Source organism: Mesoplodon densirostris, chromosome 2, assembly GCF_025265405.1.
Source record: "Mesoplodon densirostris isolate mMesDen1 chromosome 2, mMesDen1 primary haplotype, whole genome shotgun sequence".
NCBI lineage: Eukaryota > Metazoa > Chordata > Mammalia > Artiodactyla > Ziphiidae > Mesoplodon > Mesoplodon densirostris.
The window spans coordinates 171,929,887-171,949,074 of NC_082662.1; the positions used below are offsets into that span (position 1 = coordinate 171,929,887).

The 19,188-nt window shown below is 54.0% G+C and overlaps 1 protein-coding gene and 1 pseudogene across 1 annotated transcript in view; one reads left to right on the forward strand and one right to left on the reverse strand.

The window, feature by feature from the left end:
* CAPN2 (calpain 2) overlaps nt 1-18,281 on the reverse strand; it is a 54,072-nt gene extending 35,791 nt beyond the window's left edge. The window contains exons 1-2 of the mRNA XM_060091389.1: nt 17,897-18,281; nt 13,264-13,333 (exon numbers count right to left, since the gene is read on the reverse strand). Coding sequence (XP_059947372.1) covers nt 13,264-13,333; nt 17,897-18,133 — 307 coding nt within the window. The 5' untranslated portion in view covers nt 18,134-18,281. The remainder of the gene's footprint in view (nt 1-13,263; nt 13,334-17,896) is intronic.
* LOC132484621 (poly(A) polymerase alpha-like) lies at nt 8,678-9,535 on the forward strand (annotated as a pseudogene).
* Nucleotides 18,282-19,188: the final 907 nt, after the last annotated feature.

The following is a 19,188-nucleotide window of genomic DNA, read 5'->3' on the forward strand; positions in this document are numbered from 1 at the left end:
GTTCTCGCTGCCAGCCCTGAGCTAGAGGGAGGTGCACAAGCCCGCTGCAGGGTGCCTGCCCACCGGGAGCACTGGCCCGCTGGATGAGAGCCTGGGTGCCGTCAGCCTGGGTGCTGGTGGGTCCCAAGGAAGGCTGCGGCTGGGCTGATGTGCTGACCCACCACGGAGGTTGGAGGGGGAGGAGCGCCTTGGCTGGCCTTCCCGGATCCCAGGCACAGGGCAGGGGCTCCACAGGCACCCACAGCCCTGCGGGGCCTCCAGGGGATCCCCAAACCAGAAAGGAAAGATCCCCTGGACGGAGCTAGGAGGACTGACCTGGACTTGAATCCTGATACTGCCACTTAAGACTGTGTGATCTTGAACACATTTCTTAATTGCTCTGAGCCCATGTTCTCTCAGCTGTGGAAGGGGGATACTACACACATATCCTCAGAGGGTTGTTAGGATCAGATGAAAAAGGGAAACCGGGGGTCCTGGATGGGCTTCAGAGACCTGGAACCCGAAAACACTGTGTGCACAGTTTGCACGTATGCAGATATATGCATTTTCTAGGGAGGAGTCAGGTTTCCCTCCCACTCACACCCCCAAAATTAAGAAACAACAGAGCCAGAACATGGAGTTCAAATTCCGGCTCTGACTCAGGGCAAACTACTCCCTTTGTGCCCATTTCCTCATATATACAATGCGTTTCATGATAGGAAATGGCCTCACAGAGTTGAGAGTTAAATGGGAGAAAAAAAGTCAAGCATTTAGAACACTGTCTCTGAGGGTTTGCTCTGTTTATCTTCTAAGTTTATAAGGGAGAAAACTGAGGCCCAGAAGAGGTGAAGTCTCGAGTTAAGCCCTGTTTCGGAAAGGGTGACAGCTCAGGATGCCGGTGCGGGTAGGAGGAGGGAGTGACACGGGGGAGGACCGTGACCTGCTGAGTGCATCTGGGGCCTGTCTCAGCATCCTGAGCCCCGGTCGAATCTTCTGAAGCAAGCAGGGGGTAGGGGAGACGGTAAATAAAGGTAAAGGAGGCGCACTGATGAGCACGTAGACACGAACGCATTTACTCAAAACCCAAGAATGGCCCCTGCAGTGGTGGAGCCCCTCACCTTCACCCCTGCCCGCGCCTCACCTGGGACTGTGGCCATTGCCCCCTACGCCCACCCCCACCCCAGCGCAGGACCAGGGGCCCGATACCCGCCCCCTGGGCTGAGGATGGCTTCGCAGACTCTGCTCTGACCCCTCACAGAAGACAAGGCAAGAGGTTCCTTTAACAACCAAACTGCGTCCCCCGTCTCTGCAGTTTGATGCTCACTTTCTCTCCCCGCGTGGCTTTCCTGTGGGTATTCGCACAAAATTTTACTGTTTTTGTGCCTACGGCAGAAGAGTATTCATGCATTAATTCTGAATTTATTCACTTGTTCAATGACTATTTAGTGTCGTTCTCTCTGGCCCACCCTTGGGCACCTGCTGAGATCACTTAAGCCACTTTTCTCAAGGGACCTCAGGGAATCCCCTCGTAGTTCAGACCTCCCCCTCCCCTTCTAATTTGCTTGGGAAAAGGAGGCTTGAGTAGGATCTTGGCTCGTTCCTTAAGCACAGCTGCCGCACCCTCCTGGACTCGGGCACCCAGGCTACCTGGATAAAGGTTTAACTGTCCCCAGCCGGGCTGCCCTTGTCCGGCTCCCCTGCAGCCTCGCTGTGACCGTGACCATGTACACACGGGCTTCCCTCCACTGCACACGCTCGGCATGCCCAGATGTCCACCCTCTGAGCGCACAGCACCCACGGGCAGACCTCATGAATAGCTCCTTTAAGCTCCGGAGCCCTCTTCTGAAAAGATAAATTCATGCAGAGCCACGTCGGTAAATTTCCAGAGCTGTGCTCCCCGGGCCTCTGCGTCCAGTCCTGAGGGTCAGTGCTGAGCACAGGCCGAGGACGCCTGGGGCCCACTGCAGTGGGGAGGGGTGGAATGGGGCTGGAATGGCAAGGAGGAGTACACGGGCGGCTGCTGGAAGCTTTCCCACGAGGGGAGCGTGATGTTTGTCGTGCGCGTTCTGCTCCCTTCCCTCCCACCCTCACTGTCTCCTCCACCCACCGGGGGGCGGATCAGAGGACCCAGGAGATGCTGGCTCCCGGGCCACCTGTCCCGCTGCAGCTCCATCACTCTAGGGCGTGGTGCCTGCTGACCGTCCCAGGAGGATGGAAGCTCCGTGAGGGCAGGGGCCCTGTCAGCGTGGAGCGCGTGCTCCATGAAGCAACACAGGCTGAGGAAGCTCTTCATCTCGGAGGAGAAAGAGCGGACAGGACATGAAGCCCAGGGCCAGCCCTGCAGAGCTCTACACCCCCAGCCCGCCCTCAGCACCCCTCACTGCTGCTTCCTGTGGCTCCTTGGGCACACCAGCCGCCCCGAGAGCCTCTGAGCACCTGACTGGCATACGTGCTTCTTCTGCCTCCCACCCGGTCTCAGACGTCCCTCCTGAGCTGGGTCTAGAGAAGGATGCTTCTCACGCTCGGGCTCACCAGCCGGCGCAGGGAACAACGTGGAAACACCATCGGAGAAGACGGGGCTGAGCGCCAGGACTCAAGTCCAAACAGGCACACGGGCTGTAGGGGCATGGGGTTCGAAGAGGGGAGCTTGGACTGGTCCTGAGGGCAGGGTGGAAGTGGGGGGGAAGCGCCTGCAGGGAGAAAGGTGGTCAAGTGCAGGCACCGGACGGTATGGGGGGCGGCGTGGCACCGTCCAGGAGGGCGGGGAGCAGGGCAGAGGGGGCGCGAGGACGCCGGGGGTCTGGGGGGCAGAGTCTGGAGATGGGTTACACTTCCGCAGAGTCTGAATTGACCCCGAGGGAACTTAAAGGAAGGCTCCCTTTCACCCTTTCTTCTTGTGCACAGACCCTCCAGGCACGAGAAAATAGCACTTGCACTTTCCAGAATGGGCTTCTTCCTGCTGGGGAAGCACACACGTGGCTCTGCTTCCTCGGTCCCACACCCTCCCTCCACCTCTCTCTCTCCTTAGTCATCCTTGGGGACTGTCCCATCCCTTGCCGTTCCCCTCCTGTGTCCTCACACTGCATCCCAGCTGACCCCGACTACAGCATGATCAGAACTGATATTTAATTTGTCCATTTAACTGTTTCCCCCACTGGCCGTCACTTCCCTGATGACAGGGCCTCTGGCAGTAACGTCAGAATGGACCGGTGACAGGCAGGCACCCAGAGCAGGAATCCAGGTGAGAACTAAGGCCCACCTGGAGTAATGGGGGCTTGGTAGGTGGAGAGGCTTGGAGAGGCGTGACGAGGGATTAAGGACCCAGAACAGAGAGGACCAGGTGGATGTGGGAGAAGGAGCTGGAGACAAGAAGAGTCTGGTGCAGAGAAAGGACCGCGGTGTTTTTGGTGGTTGTTGTTTGTCTTCTTCTGCCTAAAGTCCCAGCCCACTGCTCTTCCGGTCACAGGCACCCAATAAAGCTGGCCGAATGGAAGCAGAAAGGGCCTCGGGGCCCGGCTGGGTGTCTCAGGAAAGCTCGGCAGGTGAAGGGAGTCCTGAAGCTGGCGGCACCAGCCCAGCCTGCTGAGTGCCCCTCCGCCCTGCGTACTGGGAAGTCCCAGAGAACAGAGGACACACCTGCCCCAGCCACGATGGGCTAGCGTCCGAGCAGCCTTGCGTCACCACCGGTGAAGGACAAGGCCATTATTCAAAGGGGAAGAACCGTGGCATCTTCCCAAAATGGCAGCCACGATATTTCCGGCTTCACATGTTCTTCTAGGACCTTCCCCACCAGGGGGTGGAATCTGCATCCCTCCCCTTGAACCTGGCGGCCCTCTGTCTGTCTCAGTGAATAGATATGGCAGAAGTGATGCTCTGTGACTTCTGTGTAAGAAGTGGAGCTCCCTTAAAGCCTCCATGGAAGAGACCACACAGGATGCAGGAAGACCCCGAAGGTTCAGCTGACGAGCCTCCAGCCCAGGCACCAAACACATGAGTGGGGGGCCTTCGGGTGACCTGAGCCCGTCTCCATCTGACTGCAACCCCACGAGGGACCCTGAGAGAGTCCCCCCGCTAAGCCCAGTTACCTATCCTTCAGAACCACAGGAGAGAACGAGAAAATGATTGCTGTTGTTTCAAGCCTTTGATGGTGGGGCAGATTGCCACGCAGTAGATACAGGTGCAAGGAGACCGGGACCTTCCTGAAATCTATACCTGGCCAGGGGCAGTAAGAGGTACCTGCAAGCTGACAGAGTCTGCCCCTGGGGGCGGGGGGGGGGGACGTGCTAGCAAGAGAGGCGTCAACACGGAGAGATGCCAGTGCCAGGATGCCGTGCCCAGACACCCAGTCACTCTGCGGTCCCCGGGGCACCCCAGGACCTGAGATGCACCACACGTGCCTGCTCCGGGAAGCTGATGAGACAGACGGCCCGCCAAGGGGAGCGTCCCGAGCCGCAGAGAGGGCCGGTCTCCTCCTTTGCTGCAGCAGCTCCCCGGGGAGAGCTGGAGCGCCTCTCCATGGGGTCAAACACCCCAGCCATGCCGCCCTAACTGCAGCTCGCTGTTTCCTCCTTCCCCAGGACGACGCTTACTCCTAACTGTGGCTGGCTTAGGGGAGGTGATTCTGGACGTGTGTGGGGTTGGTCTTCACCAGCTGCCAGCACAGGCACCGCACCCTGGATGCCCAGTGACTACCCTCCGCCTGCCCCGTGGTACTTACTGCGTCCATAGCCTCCTCCTCTCCCCGGATCTACCACTGCTTGCCCACCAGGAACGTTTTTTGCTCCCCTTACCCCCAAGGGATTTTGGGCTCTGTGTGGAGACATCTTTGGTTGTCACGCCTGGGGACGGCTGCCAGGGCATCTAAGGGGCAGAGGCTGGGAACGCAGCCACGCATGCCGCAGCGCTCAGGACACCCCCATGATGGAGGATGAGCCGGCCGCAACCACCAGCAGGGCCGAGGTCGGGAAACCCTTCTCCCTCTCAAGTCCTGCTTGTCTTGTGTTTCATCCCTGCAGGGCTTTGTGCCTTTGCTTTCCATGGTGACAGCTAGATAAATGAGAAAGGGACCAGATATCGAGGCTGCTTCTGGCTAAATTTGACTCTTCCCGAGACACTGGTATTTAACAGTCTCCAGCAGACCCGAGACCCTGCTGACAGAATAACTCTCTCCTGGCCTAGGCAGCCTGGGGCGTCTCAGCTTTGGAAGGAAGTCCTTGGGAGCCAACAGGCGCTCCCCCAACCCCGGGGCTGCTGGTGTTCCCCAGAGGAAGTGCACACCCTGCCAGTGCCCGGCCCTGCGCGATGGTGGCCAATGAGTCCCACGGGGCCATCCCTTCCGTGACTGCTTCACTGTCTGGAGCAGCCCAGAGAAGGGTACCCCCAAAGCGGAATGACCCCCTACACACAATCACGTCTCATTATACCGGCACTGTCGGGGGGGAGGTGGAGGTGCTCCGTTCTGCTCACGTCCCAACCCTGGTAAACACGGGGCTTCAGCCTCCTTCCGTGAGCTGCAAGCAGAGCTGCAGCAAGAACAAATGATCCAAACCACAGGCGTGCCCTCTCCCTCCCTTCCCCTGCTGCTCCTGAGGAGGTGGCCCTGAAAGGGAGAAGGGAGGATGGAGGGGGACAAGGATGCCGAGGCCTCAGGGTCACACTGTCGCACACCGAACCTGCACGGACGAACCAGACTCTCGGAAGGGAGGCCCTGCCCCGTGCCGCCCTCGGCTGCCCTGGACTGGGAGGACGCAGCCTCCCGGTTGTGGGTGTCGACTCTGTCCCCCAGCTCCCTGCGGCCGTGGACGCTGCGGTCACTACCAGACAGCAGAGCTACCAGCCAGCTCTCCGTAGCCCCGTGTCTTCCTGCCATCCACATCCACATCCACATCCTCGCCTTCCTCCCCAACCCCTCCGTGCCCAGAGGCCCCGGCAGGCGAGGAGGTGGAGCCAACCCCATCTTAGATTCCTACTCCTCAGAATTCCTTCCTCACCTCCCGGAGGAGCCAGAGGGTGAGGATCTACTTTCCTGGTTTCCTGGGGGCCTTCACAGTGTTGAACTAAAGGTAAGGTCTCACTGAAGCTGGGGTGGCAAAACACAGGGGAGAGATCACATCGGGGGTTGCAATGAGAATGAACGTTAGAGGTTTCCTCACTCTGGTCCTCATCCCCAGAGAGAGAGAAACCATCAGTCATACAGCCTTAAGGTTCTCCGCCTCACGGGAAAAGGAAAGGACAGACATGTCACCTTGTTCCCATTTCACAGGTGGGTAAGTAGAGGCTTGAGACTGAAAATAGCAGACGCGCTACAGGCAAAGCGAGTGCTGGGAGAGGAGAGGGCCCAAGCGCAGTGGCAGTGAGGAGCCTCCTGGCCTTTTGGGAAACGTCAGGGAGCAACGGCCATTGCACGAGCCCTGAAAGTTGGAGCAGGAGACTTCACCGAGTTTCTTGAACTTTTCTCCAAACACCAACGCCTTGGTCACCTCCGAATGCCAAGTGCTAGAGATGGACCCCATTGGTTGTTCAAGACACAGCAGGCCATGTTCCACCTCCCCTCCCCAGCCTCATTTCCATACTCCCCTCAAGCCACACTCTCCCCAAAGGGAACTTGCAATTTGCAGTTATTAAACCCTTACTAAGTGTCAGCCTCTGGCACTCTGAGCTTTCCATGCCTTATTTAATTTCATCCTCATAGGCCTCTGAGGTAGATACTACTATCATCCCCATTTTATGGATGAGAAAACTGAGGCTTAACAAGGACAGTGATTTACCCATGTGATAGAGCCAGGAAGCGGTAGAACCAAGAGGCCAACCTCTAACTGATGGACACCCAAGTCCTCACTCTGGACCCTGCCATTTACAGATGTTTACTGATGTACGTGCCTTGCTTGGCTCTGTGTGGAGACCATCCCACCCCGGAAAGTCAAGGATGGGAGGCCGGATCCCAGCGCTGCAGTGGCCATAACGCACATGTGGCTTTTCATGTTCAAACTGAAGAAAATTAAAAATTCAGTTCCTTGGTTGCATTAGTCGCACTTCAAATGCTCCACATGTGGCGTGCAGCCACCATATTGACAGTGTAGGACATTCGCATCACTGCTAAAAGTGCTGGTGGACAGTGCTGGTCTAGAGTCTGCCCCACTGCACACAGGCCACCCAACGCCGGCCCAGGAGAGCAGACTACCCTCCTCCTGGGGCTTTCTCGCCCCACTGTTGCTGCCCAGGACCCCACTAGACCTCACAGAACACATGGCCCTTCATTTCTGAAATCCCCTGGATGGGGGCCTCTCTGTAGCTGATTCCATGGGGGATGATCTGAGCAAGGGTCTCAGACCCTGGGGTGGAGATGTCATTGCTCAACAAACGTGATCTGCAGCCTGGTGCCGGCAGGGTGCAGTGGAGAGCAGGGACTGCCAGTGGAAGTCACAGAATGTCAGAAGTAGTGAGACCTTACAGAACTAGGATCCAATCCCCTCAACTCAGAAACAGAGCAGAGTCCACACAGGGATGTGGCCTGGCTCCTGGCTCAGGGAGCACCCGAACAAGCAAAAAGTCACACTCTGATCCACAGGCCCACGGGGAGCAAAGGAACCGTGTAAACTCTTTGGAAGTTTCCTCTGGCTTCAGAGGAACATGTACATGACAGTGGCGGGGGGGATTCTTTGGGGAGGATTCCCACTGACTCTCCTCCCTGGGGAGAGGAGGTCTGGGACAGCCAAGGAGAGATGTGCCCAACTTTAGGCCTTGGATGAGGCAGGAACCCCGCTGTGTGATTGCCAAGGCTGGGGCAGCCAGGGCAGGACGGGGCCGCCGGGAGATTCATCCCTGGCCCGTTTATGGGCCTGTCTCAGGTGCAGCAGGAAAGGAAGCTGGGAGCACAGGCAGCAGCCACAGGGGAGAAAAGCTGTGAAAAAGCATTTATAACCAGAATAGCTGCCGGGGAGAGGACAGGAGGACTCATGGAGGCACACATCTGCCCCAGGAGCTGGGAGAAGCCACTGGGGTTGGGGACGGTGAGGGCAGTGCTGGGGCTGGCGGTGAAGCCATTGTTTTAAGAAAGAGGAAAAAATACATTTATTTTCCCCACCAAACCAGCCAACACTTATTTTCTAGTTCTTTTTTTTTTTTTTTTTTAACTATAAGCACTCTTTTTTAAAAAGGCACCTACAAATTCCAATAGAGGGGCATCCTACAAAATCCCGGACCAGTACTCCTGGAAAGTGACAAGGACATCCAAAACAGGCTGAGAAACTGTCACAGCCAAGAAGAGCCTTAGGAAACATGACAACTAAATGTAATGTGGTGTCCTGGATGGGATCCTGGGGCAGAAAAAGGACCTTAAGTAAAAACTAAAGAAAGCTAAAGTATGGACTTTAGTTAATGATAATGTATCAATACTGATTCATTAACTGTAGCAAATGTCCCACACTTAATAATGTAAGAAGTTACCAGTAGGGGAAACTGGGCTGGTGTGTATGGAATTCTCTGTACTATCATCTCAATGTTTCTGTAAACCTAAAACTGTTCTAACAAAGTCTGTTAAAATGTTTAAAAGGCACCTATTAAAATAGCTTTTAAAAATTATAATTTAAGGGGGTTGGACCCAGGGCTGAGGCAGGCACCCCTCACCCCCGTCTCAGTGGGTCATGCCCAGGGCGGCAGCGGGGGAGGCGGGTGACTGGGCAGGGCCCGCGCAGGAGACCATGCGGTTTCCAGTTACAACGCAGGGATCACAGCAAACACAGCGGCCACAGAAGCACTATGGCATTACCTCCCCCATCAGCTTAGCAGCCCCCAAGGAGACTGACTGCCTACTTACACAGAAACTAATTGAGACTCTGAAGCCCTTTGGCGTTTTTGAAGAGGAAGAGGAATTGCAGTGCAGGCTTTTAATTTGGGGAAAATTAAGTAACCTGGTAAAAGAGTGGATACGAGCAATCGGTGAAAGCGAGAATCTTCCACGATCTATAACTGAAAATGGTGGTGGAAAAAGTTTTACATTTGGATCTTAGAGATTAGGAGTACATACAAAAGGTGCCGATATTGATGCGTTGTGTGTTGCACCAAGACATGTTGATCGAAGTGATTTTTTCACCTCATTCTATGATAAGTTGAAATTACAGGAAGAATTAAAAGATTTAAGAGCTGTTGAAGAAGCATTTGTACCAGTTATCAAACTGTGTTTTGATGGGATAGAGACTGATATTTTGTTTGCAGGATTAGCACTGCAGACTATTCCAGGAGACTTGGGCTTAAGAGATGACAGTGTGCTTAAAAATTTAAATATAAGATGTGTAAGAAGTCTTAATGGTTGCAGGGTAACCGATGAAATTGTACATCTAGTACCAAACATTGACAACTTCAGGTTAACCCTGAGAGCTATCAACTGTGGGCCAAACACCACAACATCTATTCCAATATATTAGGTTTCCTCAGTGGTGTTTCCTGGGCTATGCTAGTAGCAAGAACTTGCCAGCTTTATCCGAATGCAATAGCATCATCTCTTGTACATAAATTTTTCTTGGTATTTTCTAAATGGTATGTGTTTAGATTATATTAAAATAAAATGGATTGTAGACACTGAAAAAAATTATAATTTAAGAATCATTGAAAACGTTATTTACAGTATTTAAAAATGGGAAAATAGGGAGAGGTTGAATTTGTTCAGGATTCTACAATTTGCCAGTGTGTTTGCCTATATTAATCGCATTTTTCATCACAGCCCTGGGAAAGGAGTATTATCATTATTCCCATTTTATAGAAGAGGAAGCTGAGGCTCAGAGAGCTTGGGTAACCTGCCCAAAGTCACCCAGGCTAGTAAGCAGGGAAGGAAGCAGGAACTGGAAACCTCCTTCCTGCACGCTTTTCCCACTGGCCCTGCCCTTCCCCACTCTCTGCTGAGCCTGGCTGTGGGGAGGGGCACCCTGTAGCCAAACATCTCCCAGCGCCTGGGGGCCCACGGGACTTTTAGGGGTAGAGGCAGGGTGATCCACCTGAGCGGCCAGGTTACAAAGACACGGGGCTGTGCGGTTTCAACAGCTCTGACGGCGTTGGCAGCCTCGAGCCTTCCCCCAGGAAGCCGAGGGCCTATGGGGGCAAGTGGCCAGGGCAGCTACCTTCCTCTGAGAGTTTTGAAGGCTGTGGGGCCCATGGGGGGCTATGAGGGGCAGTGGTTAAAGCCTAGCAGTGGCCCAGTGAAAACCAAAGATAGGAGGAGCTCAGGTCTGGGATCTCCTGGGCTCCTGGGGCCACTCCATGGCCATCACTTGTAAGAAGAGGCTGAGAGCAGCAACTCCAGAGCCATATTTAGCTGTAGGGCCAGCCTGGCCGAGGCTCAGCCTGGGTCTCCAGCCCTTCCTCCAGATGGGCAGATTTTTCTTCACTGACTCAATGCTGAGCACAACCAAGGTCTGCAAAGCAGATGGCTCACGTCAGAGCAGTTCTGCAAACATGGTTGGAATGACTTTGGTGAGGCTTCCAGCTGACCCTCTGGGAAAGTGGGTGGGAGCTGGTGGATTAACCATTGCTGGGCAGCCCTGTGAAGTGAGGCAGGAGGCTGAGAAATGTACAAGTCCCAGGATGGGCCCCGCCCAGGTTCACTGGTGAACTGAGGGAGTCTCAGGGTAGAAAGTACATGTAGGAAAATAAATTTTGCTTTGAGAATTTTACCTCCAAAACCCCTCAACATAGCCTCATGGCCACTTGTGATGGGAGTGGAAAGCTTAAAAATCAGATCAGGGTTCTTTCCTTTGGCAATTTTTAGCTTTGTGGCCTTGCATGGGCTCCCCACCCCCTGCCTCAGTTTTCTTATCTGCAGAGCAGGGATGAAAATATTTACTTGGATGATTACATGAGACAATGCAATGAAAATGCTCCACGAGTTGCAAACTGTTATACAGTGATAGGGGCTGTTATCATTCCTGCTCTGAAATAAGGGATCTGCCCTCGGTGCTTTGATTCTCTAGCACAAGATGTACACTCAGTGTCAGGCATGAGGAAAGACTCTAGAATAGCTGAATGCCCCGTCGTAGGGGATCTCTGAGGTCACCCCGTTGACTCTTCCCCTCCCTCCCATTTTCAGAAGAGACTGAGGTTCCAAGTGATGACGCGCCCACGGTCTGCCAACTAAGAGCTGAGCCTTGACTCACATCTCTGGTTGTGTGGCCAGGTGTCAACTGCCGCAGCCCCCCTGTTTCTGGTGCTTCTGAACCTGCTGAGACCTGGTGACAGTCACCACCCCATGCACAGTCACCCTGTGTCCGGATGCCAGAATCAGAGTGAGAGTTCAGTCCACCACATTTCACAGATCGTAATCAAACCCAGATCCTCCAAAATAAAAGGCCAAGAGAACAAAATGGCCAATGTGGTGTAAAAACAAACCTTAGAAATTACAGACCTGATGACTGAGAAATGTTTTAAAGGACTTACACTTAACCTTGTTTCTATTTGATTTGGTGCATGCCATGGGGATTTTTACCCCAGGAGTGTAAGCTTTGCGACTCTCCTCTCCACATGGCCTGACAGTATTTAACCAGGACTTAAATCTTGCAATTTGGCCCTTAAGATGTCATTAAACTTTAAAGTAGATGTTTAGTCTAGGTGTGGAATTTAGGCCAGGTATGACAGTTGTCATTTTTGTTTCCAGATTTCCTAAAGCCCCCATGGTTGGTCAAAGTCTCCATCAGCTTCTAGCCCTGTTAACTTCCATTTTCTCTAACCAGTGGATTTTCCTGGAGCACCCACCTAGGTGCCCGAGGCCCCCTGGGCATCTCTCTTTTGTGGGGGAGAGAAGGTGGGAAATGGGAGGTATGTTTTCTGTGGGTAAGAATGTGCTCTGGCATCTCAGGAATTTGCACACAGAGGCTGAGCTCAGAGAGCGGTGTTTGCACGCCCAGCCCTGGGTCATGCTCTCGGAGACCCATTTCAAGGGGTCGCCAAGGGGCTCCCAGTGTGCCTGTCCTAACGATTCACACAAATGCCCTGACATCCCTCAGAGACTGAAAACTTTCCATGCCCCTTCTGGGGAGCCTAGCTCAGGGGTTAAACACACAGACTGTCTGCATTTGCATTCCAGGCCCTCACTTCAGCTGTTGGATGACCTCAAACTAGTCACTCCCAGGACAGAACCTCTGCTGGGTGGGCCAGGAAAGAAGGTACAATTCAAGATGATTAATTTTGTTACCGATAGACTAGTCTGGAAAGCAAGTTGGAGTTGATGGCTCGAAACAAGTTTTTGGTTATTCGCAGCAAATAATCTGCTCCAGGGATCGTAGGCCCATATCTATTATGAGTAAAAAAAATAAGCGTGGATTCTATGAGAATCTTAAATAGTGGTCCCAGGCCCCATCGTTAAGACTGCTTTGCAGAACCCTCGGGTCCTGTATAGCAATAAACAACAAGGTCCTACTGTATAGCACAGGGGACTATATTCAATATCTTATGATAAACCATAATGGAAAAGAATATGAAAAAGAATACATGTATAACTGAATCACTTTGCTGTACAGTAGAAATTAACACAACACTGTAAATCAACTTTACTTCAATAAAATAAATTAAAGAAAAAAAAAAAGAAAACTTGGGGGCTTTCATGCCAAAGCTGGAGCAGGTTCCAATCTCAGCAGGCACTATGTCCAGAAAATCAGAGCTCAGCTACAGAGAGCGAAGTTTCAGACCCTCACGATTCAGCTACTCCAGTTAAACCTACTTAAATGAACATTTCAATTGCCTCTGTGACAATAAGCACCGCGTTCACTGTTGTGATACCATGGTGAGCTCGTCCTGCAAACACTGAGAATGCCCTGGTACGTTAACTTCCTCCCAGCAGCGAGTGTTAGGGTTTCCTCTTCCTCCACACGCTGAGTCACCATCTCATCCCTGAACCCCAGAGAACTGATGTCTCAGTGCTGCAACCGGGCCTGGGCTAGTCCTCCCACCTGGCCCTCAGCCCAGAGCCTGACTGTTCCGTAGGCCACTAGCAACACTGGCCCCGGGACATACAGGCACCAAGGGTGGCTGAGATCCAGAAGCTCCTCCGTCTTCTAGTGGGAGTGTCCTTGTAACTTCAACAACCAGCCCAGTGCAGGGGACCCAGGCCTCACCACACATCTGTGTATTTGTCTGCCGCAGCACGGGGTCCTCAGGGGACAAGACATTCCAGGAAGCTTCTCGAACTGGAAATTGCCAAACTCTTTGGCAAGGGAGCGGAGCCACAGATCACCCCTCACTCCTTCTCTCCACAGCCTTTCAGACAAGCCCCCGTAGCCTGTTGGGGATGCCGTCACTTACCCAGGGCTCCTTGGCAGATGTCTGTGCGAGTCGCTCCTCCAGTAATAAATTGGGGATCATCGCAGATCTCCTGGAAACGAGACCCACGAAGTGCTGTCAACCCACCTGGCATGTGCTTCTGTAGTCAGGACACCTCGGTTCCCAGAAGGTGCATCGGACCCCCTCCGTCCCTTCCCCTCCCCTCTAGGGAAAGCTATGCAGTTACAGTTAGACTGGACGGGACCCCAACGCTCCACACTGCCTACAGCCCACGTCATCACGCTACTTCCTAAGGCCAGGGCAGCGCCAAGTCCAGCCTCCTCTGGGGGCCTTGAGATGGGCCACACTCTGGACCTGCCCTGCCCGCTATGCCGGTCCCTCTCCTCTGTTCCTGCATGGAATTCCTCCCTCTCCCACCCTCTTCTCTCCTTTCCCACATCTTACCGTATCTCAAGACCCACTACCACCAGCTCCACGAAGCCCTCCTTCACAGTCCAGCCCTCACCCATCCTTTTGATCCTGAATCCCAGAGTATGTGTACTCTGCAATTTAGCAGCTAGCTGTGTGCTGTGTGGGGGTGCTGGGTACCAGTCTGTCTTCCTAACACTCACACGCTTCTTGAGGGCAGGGGAAGGTATCTAGCCTTCTGGATTCGTCCATAGGCCATGATACTTGGGGGTCCACATACCGTGAGCCTGCTGTGTGTCAATACTGTGTGTGGTACTTTATCTCAGGCAGCCCTTTCGGGAACACAGATGGACACCAACACCATTTCACAGGTGGGGAAACAGGCTAAGAGATAAAGCCACATGTCCCAAGATACACTGCTCATAAGCAGTAGATGGCACTGGGATTTGAACTCACCAGTGTAAACCATATATCCTTTCCCTCCTGCCCTGCCCCTAATACTAACAAGTCTCCAAGGGCTGTCCCACAAGTTGCCTGCTGGAACCTAACCTTGAACAGTGTTGGCCCTTCTGCAGCCCTCTCTGAGTATGCTTCCTGATTCTGAAGAGCCCCACCCCCAAACCACAGAGGAAGTCAGGGCATAAATCCGGGCTTCCCTCGGCCTGGACCCCTTGGCTCGTAAGAGCTCCACCCCATAGTGCCCAGCCCCCTGTACCATCCCCCCACCCCCCTCCCTGTCAAGCAGAAGCTTTTCTTGGGTGAGGCCTGGATCTAGCCCCTGGCCATCCCGGCTTAGGCTGCAGAGGCTCTTTTGGAATCCCCAGCAGAACACACTCCTTTCATGCCTCTGCATTGTCCCTTCCCTGTTCAGGTTGGGCTGTTTGGGGCAATGACAGGGACAGTGAGAATGCTTTTCTGCTGAGGCCAATGAAGCCAGCTTTGCCCAAGGCCTGCCAGCCAAACACTTATCCTGCTGATGGAAGAGACTGGGTTTGGTGCTGGGAGCCCAAAAATCATACTGATAATCCTGAGTGTGCCAGGCACTTACCCCAGAAGGATTTTTCCATTACGTTTGAGAAACTTCCTCACACCTTTGGCACCCTCTCCAAAGAAGGCAAAGTTTAGAGTGGTCCTTAGAGATGCTTCAGGAAATTGAAACTTGTACACAACATGAAGGGCACGGAATTAAATACGGAACTTAACAGTCCCAGGAAAGGGGTTGAGGGCTTGGGCCTTGGAGTCAGACAACCTGGGTTTGAATTCTGGCGCTGTCACTTCTTATATGGGTTCTATGACCCCGGCAAGTTACTTCACCTCTTTAAGCCTCAGTTTCCTCATCTGTATAATGGGGATGGCGCTGACAAGTGTACCTACCACATCAGGTTGTTCTGAGGGTTAAATGAGATGACTGTGTACACGTGCCTTGGGAAGCGCTCTATAAAAGTCACCTACTGTTAATTATTACTGGAGGAGTTGATCATAATCACTGAACATGAGGCAGGAGATGCAGGTTTGAGGCTGAGTTCAGCCAGCTGAGAGTAAACAAATCATAAACCACTCAGAGGCCTTAGATGTTTCAGGGTAAGGTGGGGACTCACACACCTGCCCTCGCTCCCACCTGACTGGTGGCACCCTCGGGTGGTCAGCCACAGGGACTGCAGCCATGTGCTCTTCAGCCTCCTTCCCAGCCCCCTGCCCTCTGTGGCCAGTGCCGGGAACCGCCCTCTGAGGAGGAGCAGCCCCCGCTCCAGGGCTGGCCTGCTCCCCTGCCTCCCACCTGCAACCCTGCTCTCACTTTCTTGTGGCTCGTTTCACCGTCTCCCCACTGCTTTTCTCTCTGGGACCTGACATATAACACATTCCAATTGCTCTCACCTGAAAACCAGCCTGTCGAGCCCCAGGTCCCACTCTCCCTGACACTTTTCCTCCTCTCCTTTCACAGGCACCCTTCTGGAATTAGCTGGGCACACTCTTCATTTCCGGTTCCTTACTTTGGGGTCTACAGCCATCCGGCTTCTACCCCATTGCAATTCTATGCCATTGCAATTGCTCTGTTACAGTTACCAATGACTTGCTTCCGTCTAGATCCAGTGGACACATGTCTGTTTGCCTTGCCTGACCCGAACCACAGCGGTGTTGGAGAAGGCAGAGAGGGCGGCTGTGAGCTCTGGTTCTCGACACCCATAGGCTGGACACAGTCCTGGCTCCACCCCAGACACCTGTATGAGCGAATAGCTAACCTTCCCAGCCTCAATTTCTTCAACTGCTGAATGGGACAATAACAGTTACCCTCCCCTTTGGTTGTGCAGTGCACACCCTGTCCCGCCCTAATCTGGGGCCCTAAAATGGCCTCGGATCTCTATTTCCCCATGTGGAAGTCCTACAGGCATTTCCAACTGTTGGGTGCCCTGTCCGTGTCCCCTCACTAGCCCCTAAAGCCTTCAGAGGCAGAAACCATATGCACTGTGCCTGGCATACAGTAGGCGTTCAAGATACGCTTATTGAGTGAATGTAAGAATAAGCAAAGAAGTATGTAAATTCACTTTGTAAACTGTAAAGTGCCATACAAATGTAAGGCGAATACATTCTCATTTATCACTTTTACAGCTGTAATTCTGTTCGAGGCTAATTACAGTCCTGCATTCACTCATTCACTCATTCCACAAATAGTCAGTCTTTGTTCACAGATGTATCCCAAGCATTTAAGACACTGCCTGACATATAACAGGCACTCGGTAAGTTTTGTTAAATGAATGAATGAACGAATGAATGCATACTCTGAATGCACTGGGGATAGATTGGTGCACAATACACACATGGCCCCTGCAGTTCACTAGGAAGGACAAACAAATATATGTAAGTGTATTTATAAGTTGTGAAAATGCTATGAAGGAAATTAGCAGGGTTCAGTGATAAAGAATAACAAGGTGAGAAGGGGGGTGCTAAGAATGGTCAGGAAAGATCTCTTTGGGGAGGTGACATCTAACTAAGTCCCAAAGAGTAAGTGAGCCGGACTCCAGAAAACCAGGAAGGAGCATCCCTGGCAGGTGAGGCAGGAAAGAGATGGGTGCCCTTGAGAAACTAAAAGGTGCTGGGCCTGGTGAGCCAGTGGGGAGAGGAAACTATGTAGGCATCACCTCTTCTTTTAGACGAAAAAACGGAGGCAGGGTGGTTAAACGGCTCACGCAGGTTAGCAAGAAATGAACTCAAGTGCTCCAGGCCAAGGACACTTCCTACTGAACTTGCTGCCTACGGGCTGGGTTTGGAGTAACAGAAGGTGACTAGCGGGTGGGGGTGAGGGGCTCAGAGAAGTGGGAGCAGGGCAGGAATGTTTATTTCCCTAACAGGAGTCTGGAGGCTGTATGTCCCAGGAAGCCTCCTTGAGGTTTGGTGGGGCAAGATCGGTGAGGTGTCCCAAAGGACATGGGGCCAGGAGGGGGTCCAGGGGAAACAGGATGGACAAATTGATCAGGAAGGAAACTGTTCCAAGGCCTGCCAGGGCAAGCAGGACAGAGACCCAGCGGGGCGGGATAAGGAAACACCGAGGGGTCCCTGAGATGCCGGGGTGAGGATTCTGGGAGGGTGAGTAAGGTGCAGGAACTGGCTCCTGGCTGCATCTCCCCTATCCTTTTGAGAATCACCAGGGTAAATGTTACGGGGAGGTCGGCCCCCATTTGGAAAAATAAACAGGAAACTCCGACTGGATAAATCTAACCGTCGCTGCATGAGACAATCCTTAGTCACAAAGGACCAGGCCAGGTGTGGACTTTCTCCCTTCCTGAAGCAGGATAACCGAGTTAGAGACCGACTTTTCCCGGTTAGATAGTGTCCCACTCACACCACACATCCCCCCCGGCACCCCGCCTCCCTTCTCCGCAGACTGTCTCCCCACCAGAGTCCATCAAGTTTTCTCCAGGTCCCCCTATATCAACCGAGTTTTTGTGAGTTTTTGCTGGAGGGCCTGCTAGTGGGATTTACGGGCAGCGTGCACTTCGGCCCGTCCTGAGGGCGCCGTGGGTGGCAGACGGGACACGGGCGACCGCGGAGCTTCCCCCGACCCCGCGCCTGCAGAGTCCCCGGCTGGGCAGCGCGGGGACGGGGCTCCCGGCTGCGGGGCTCGGCTCTGCGCGCTCCCCTGGCTCCCCGCGCGCTGGGCCTGGTTGTCGGCTGCCGCGAGGCCCGGTCGCCGCGCCTCCGGTCTCCGCGCCCCGCCCGCCCCGCATCCCGCCGCGGGCCCGCTGCCTACCGTGGGCCGCTTCCACTCGATGCCCCGGGTCTTGCTGGAGTAGGGCCCCAACTCCTTGAAGCCCAGGGAAGCCGGGTGGGCCGGGAAGGACGGGTCGTGGAAGAGCGCCCCGGCCTCCAGGCACTCGTCCCGCAGCGCCGCGTAGTCCTGGTTGAGGTACTTGACGGCCCTCTCGTGCGAGCCCAGCCCCTCGGCCGCCTCCCGGTCCTTCGCCAGCTTGACCGCGATGCCCGCCATGGTCGGCCCGGTGCCCGCGCTGCCGCCCAGCGAGTGAGCGAGGGTCTCAGTGGCTGCTCGGCGCGTCGCTCCGCAAAACCGCGTCCAGGGCTCGGCGCGCGGCAGCGGGACTGGGAGCGGCCGCCGCGGGCGATGATTCACGCGGCAGGGTAACGCCCTCCGAGCGTCGGGGCGTGGCCTGGCCGCTCCCCGCCTGCTCGGCGCCCGGCCCTAGACCCTGCCTGCCGGCGGCCTGCACAGCGCCGGCGGTAGGATGGCGGCGGCGGCCCACGGGGCCGGTGCTGCCACCTGCGGCCGGCGCCTGGGATGGCCGGGCCGGCCCGCGCCGCGCACCTGGGCGTCCTGGTGGAAAAGTGGGGACTCAAACCCAACCCCGACAGACGACTTCCCACTTGTTGGGGAGGAAGGCTGGGCGAAACCCGAGGTTGGGGCTGTCCTGACTCTCCAGGACACACCCTGTGAGTCAGAAGATCGGGGAGAGAGCTCCAGGAGACTAAATTAGCTCTATGAGAAGGTTGTCCCTCCGCTATAGTCCCCATTTGACAGATGGGAAAACTGAGCATCAGAGAGGTTCAATGACATCATCCAATGTCGCACAACTAATTAGAAGCAGAACAGGGATTCTAAGTCACCAGAGGCGTGTTACAATCATGATGCTACACACTGCTACTGGTTAGCTATCTGATCACAGATAGGGTGGCCAGATTTGGCAAATAAAAATACATCCACCTGTAATAGGGAAGAACAAATCTGACTCCATATTAGATCTGTTTTGTTGCCTGTGTTTAGTCAGGCTGGCTCTGAACCTTTTGTAAAAGAATGTTATCTACAGCCTGAAATATACAGGATAGCCTATTCTCAGGGCTCTGACCTTTAAGAGTACATTCATATAGAGATAAAAAGTTGCAGAACAGAGAATAACTTTTGTTTCATTGGAGGTTTACAGGAACATCTTTACCTGACCAACATGAACAGCTACAAGAAGGAAGGATTCCAACACCAAGAAGTTTGCAACAACTAACCACGCCCCTCCCTCATCTTGCCTTTAAAAGTGC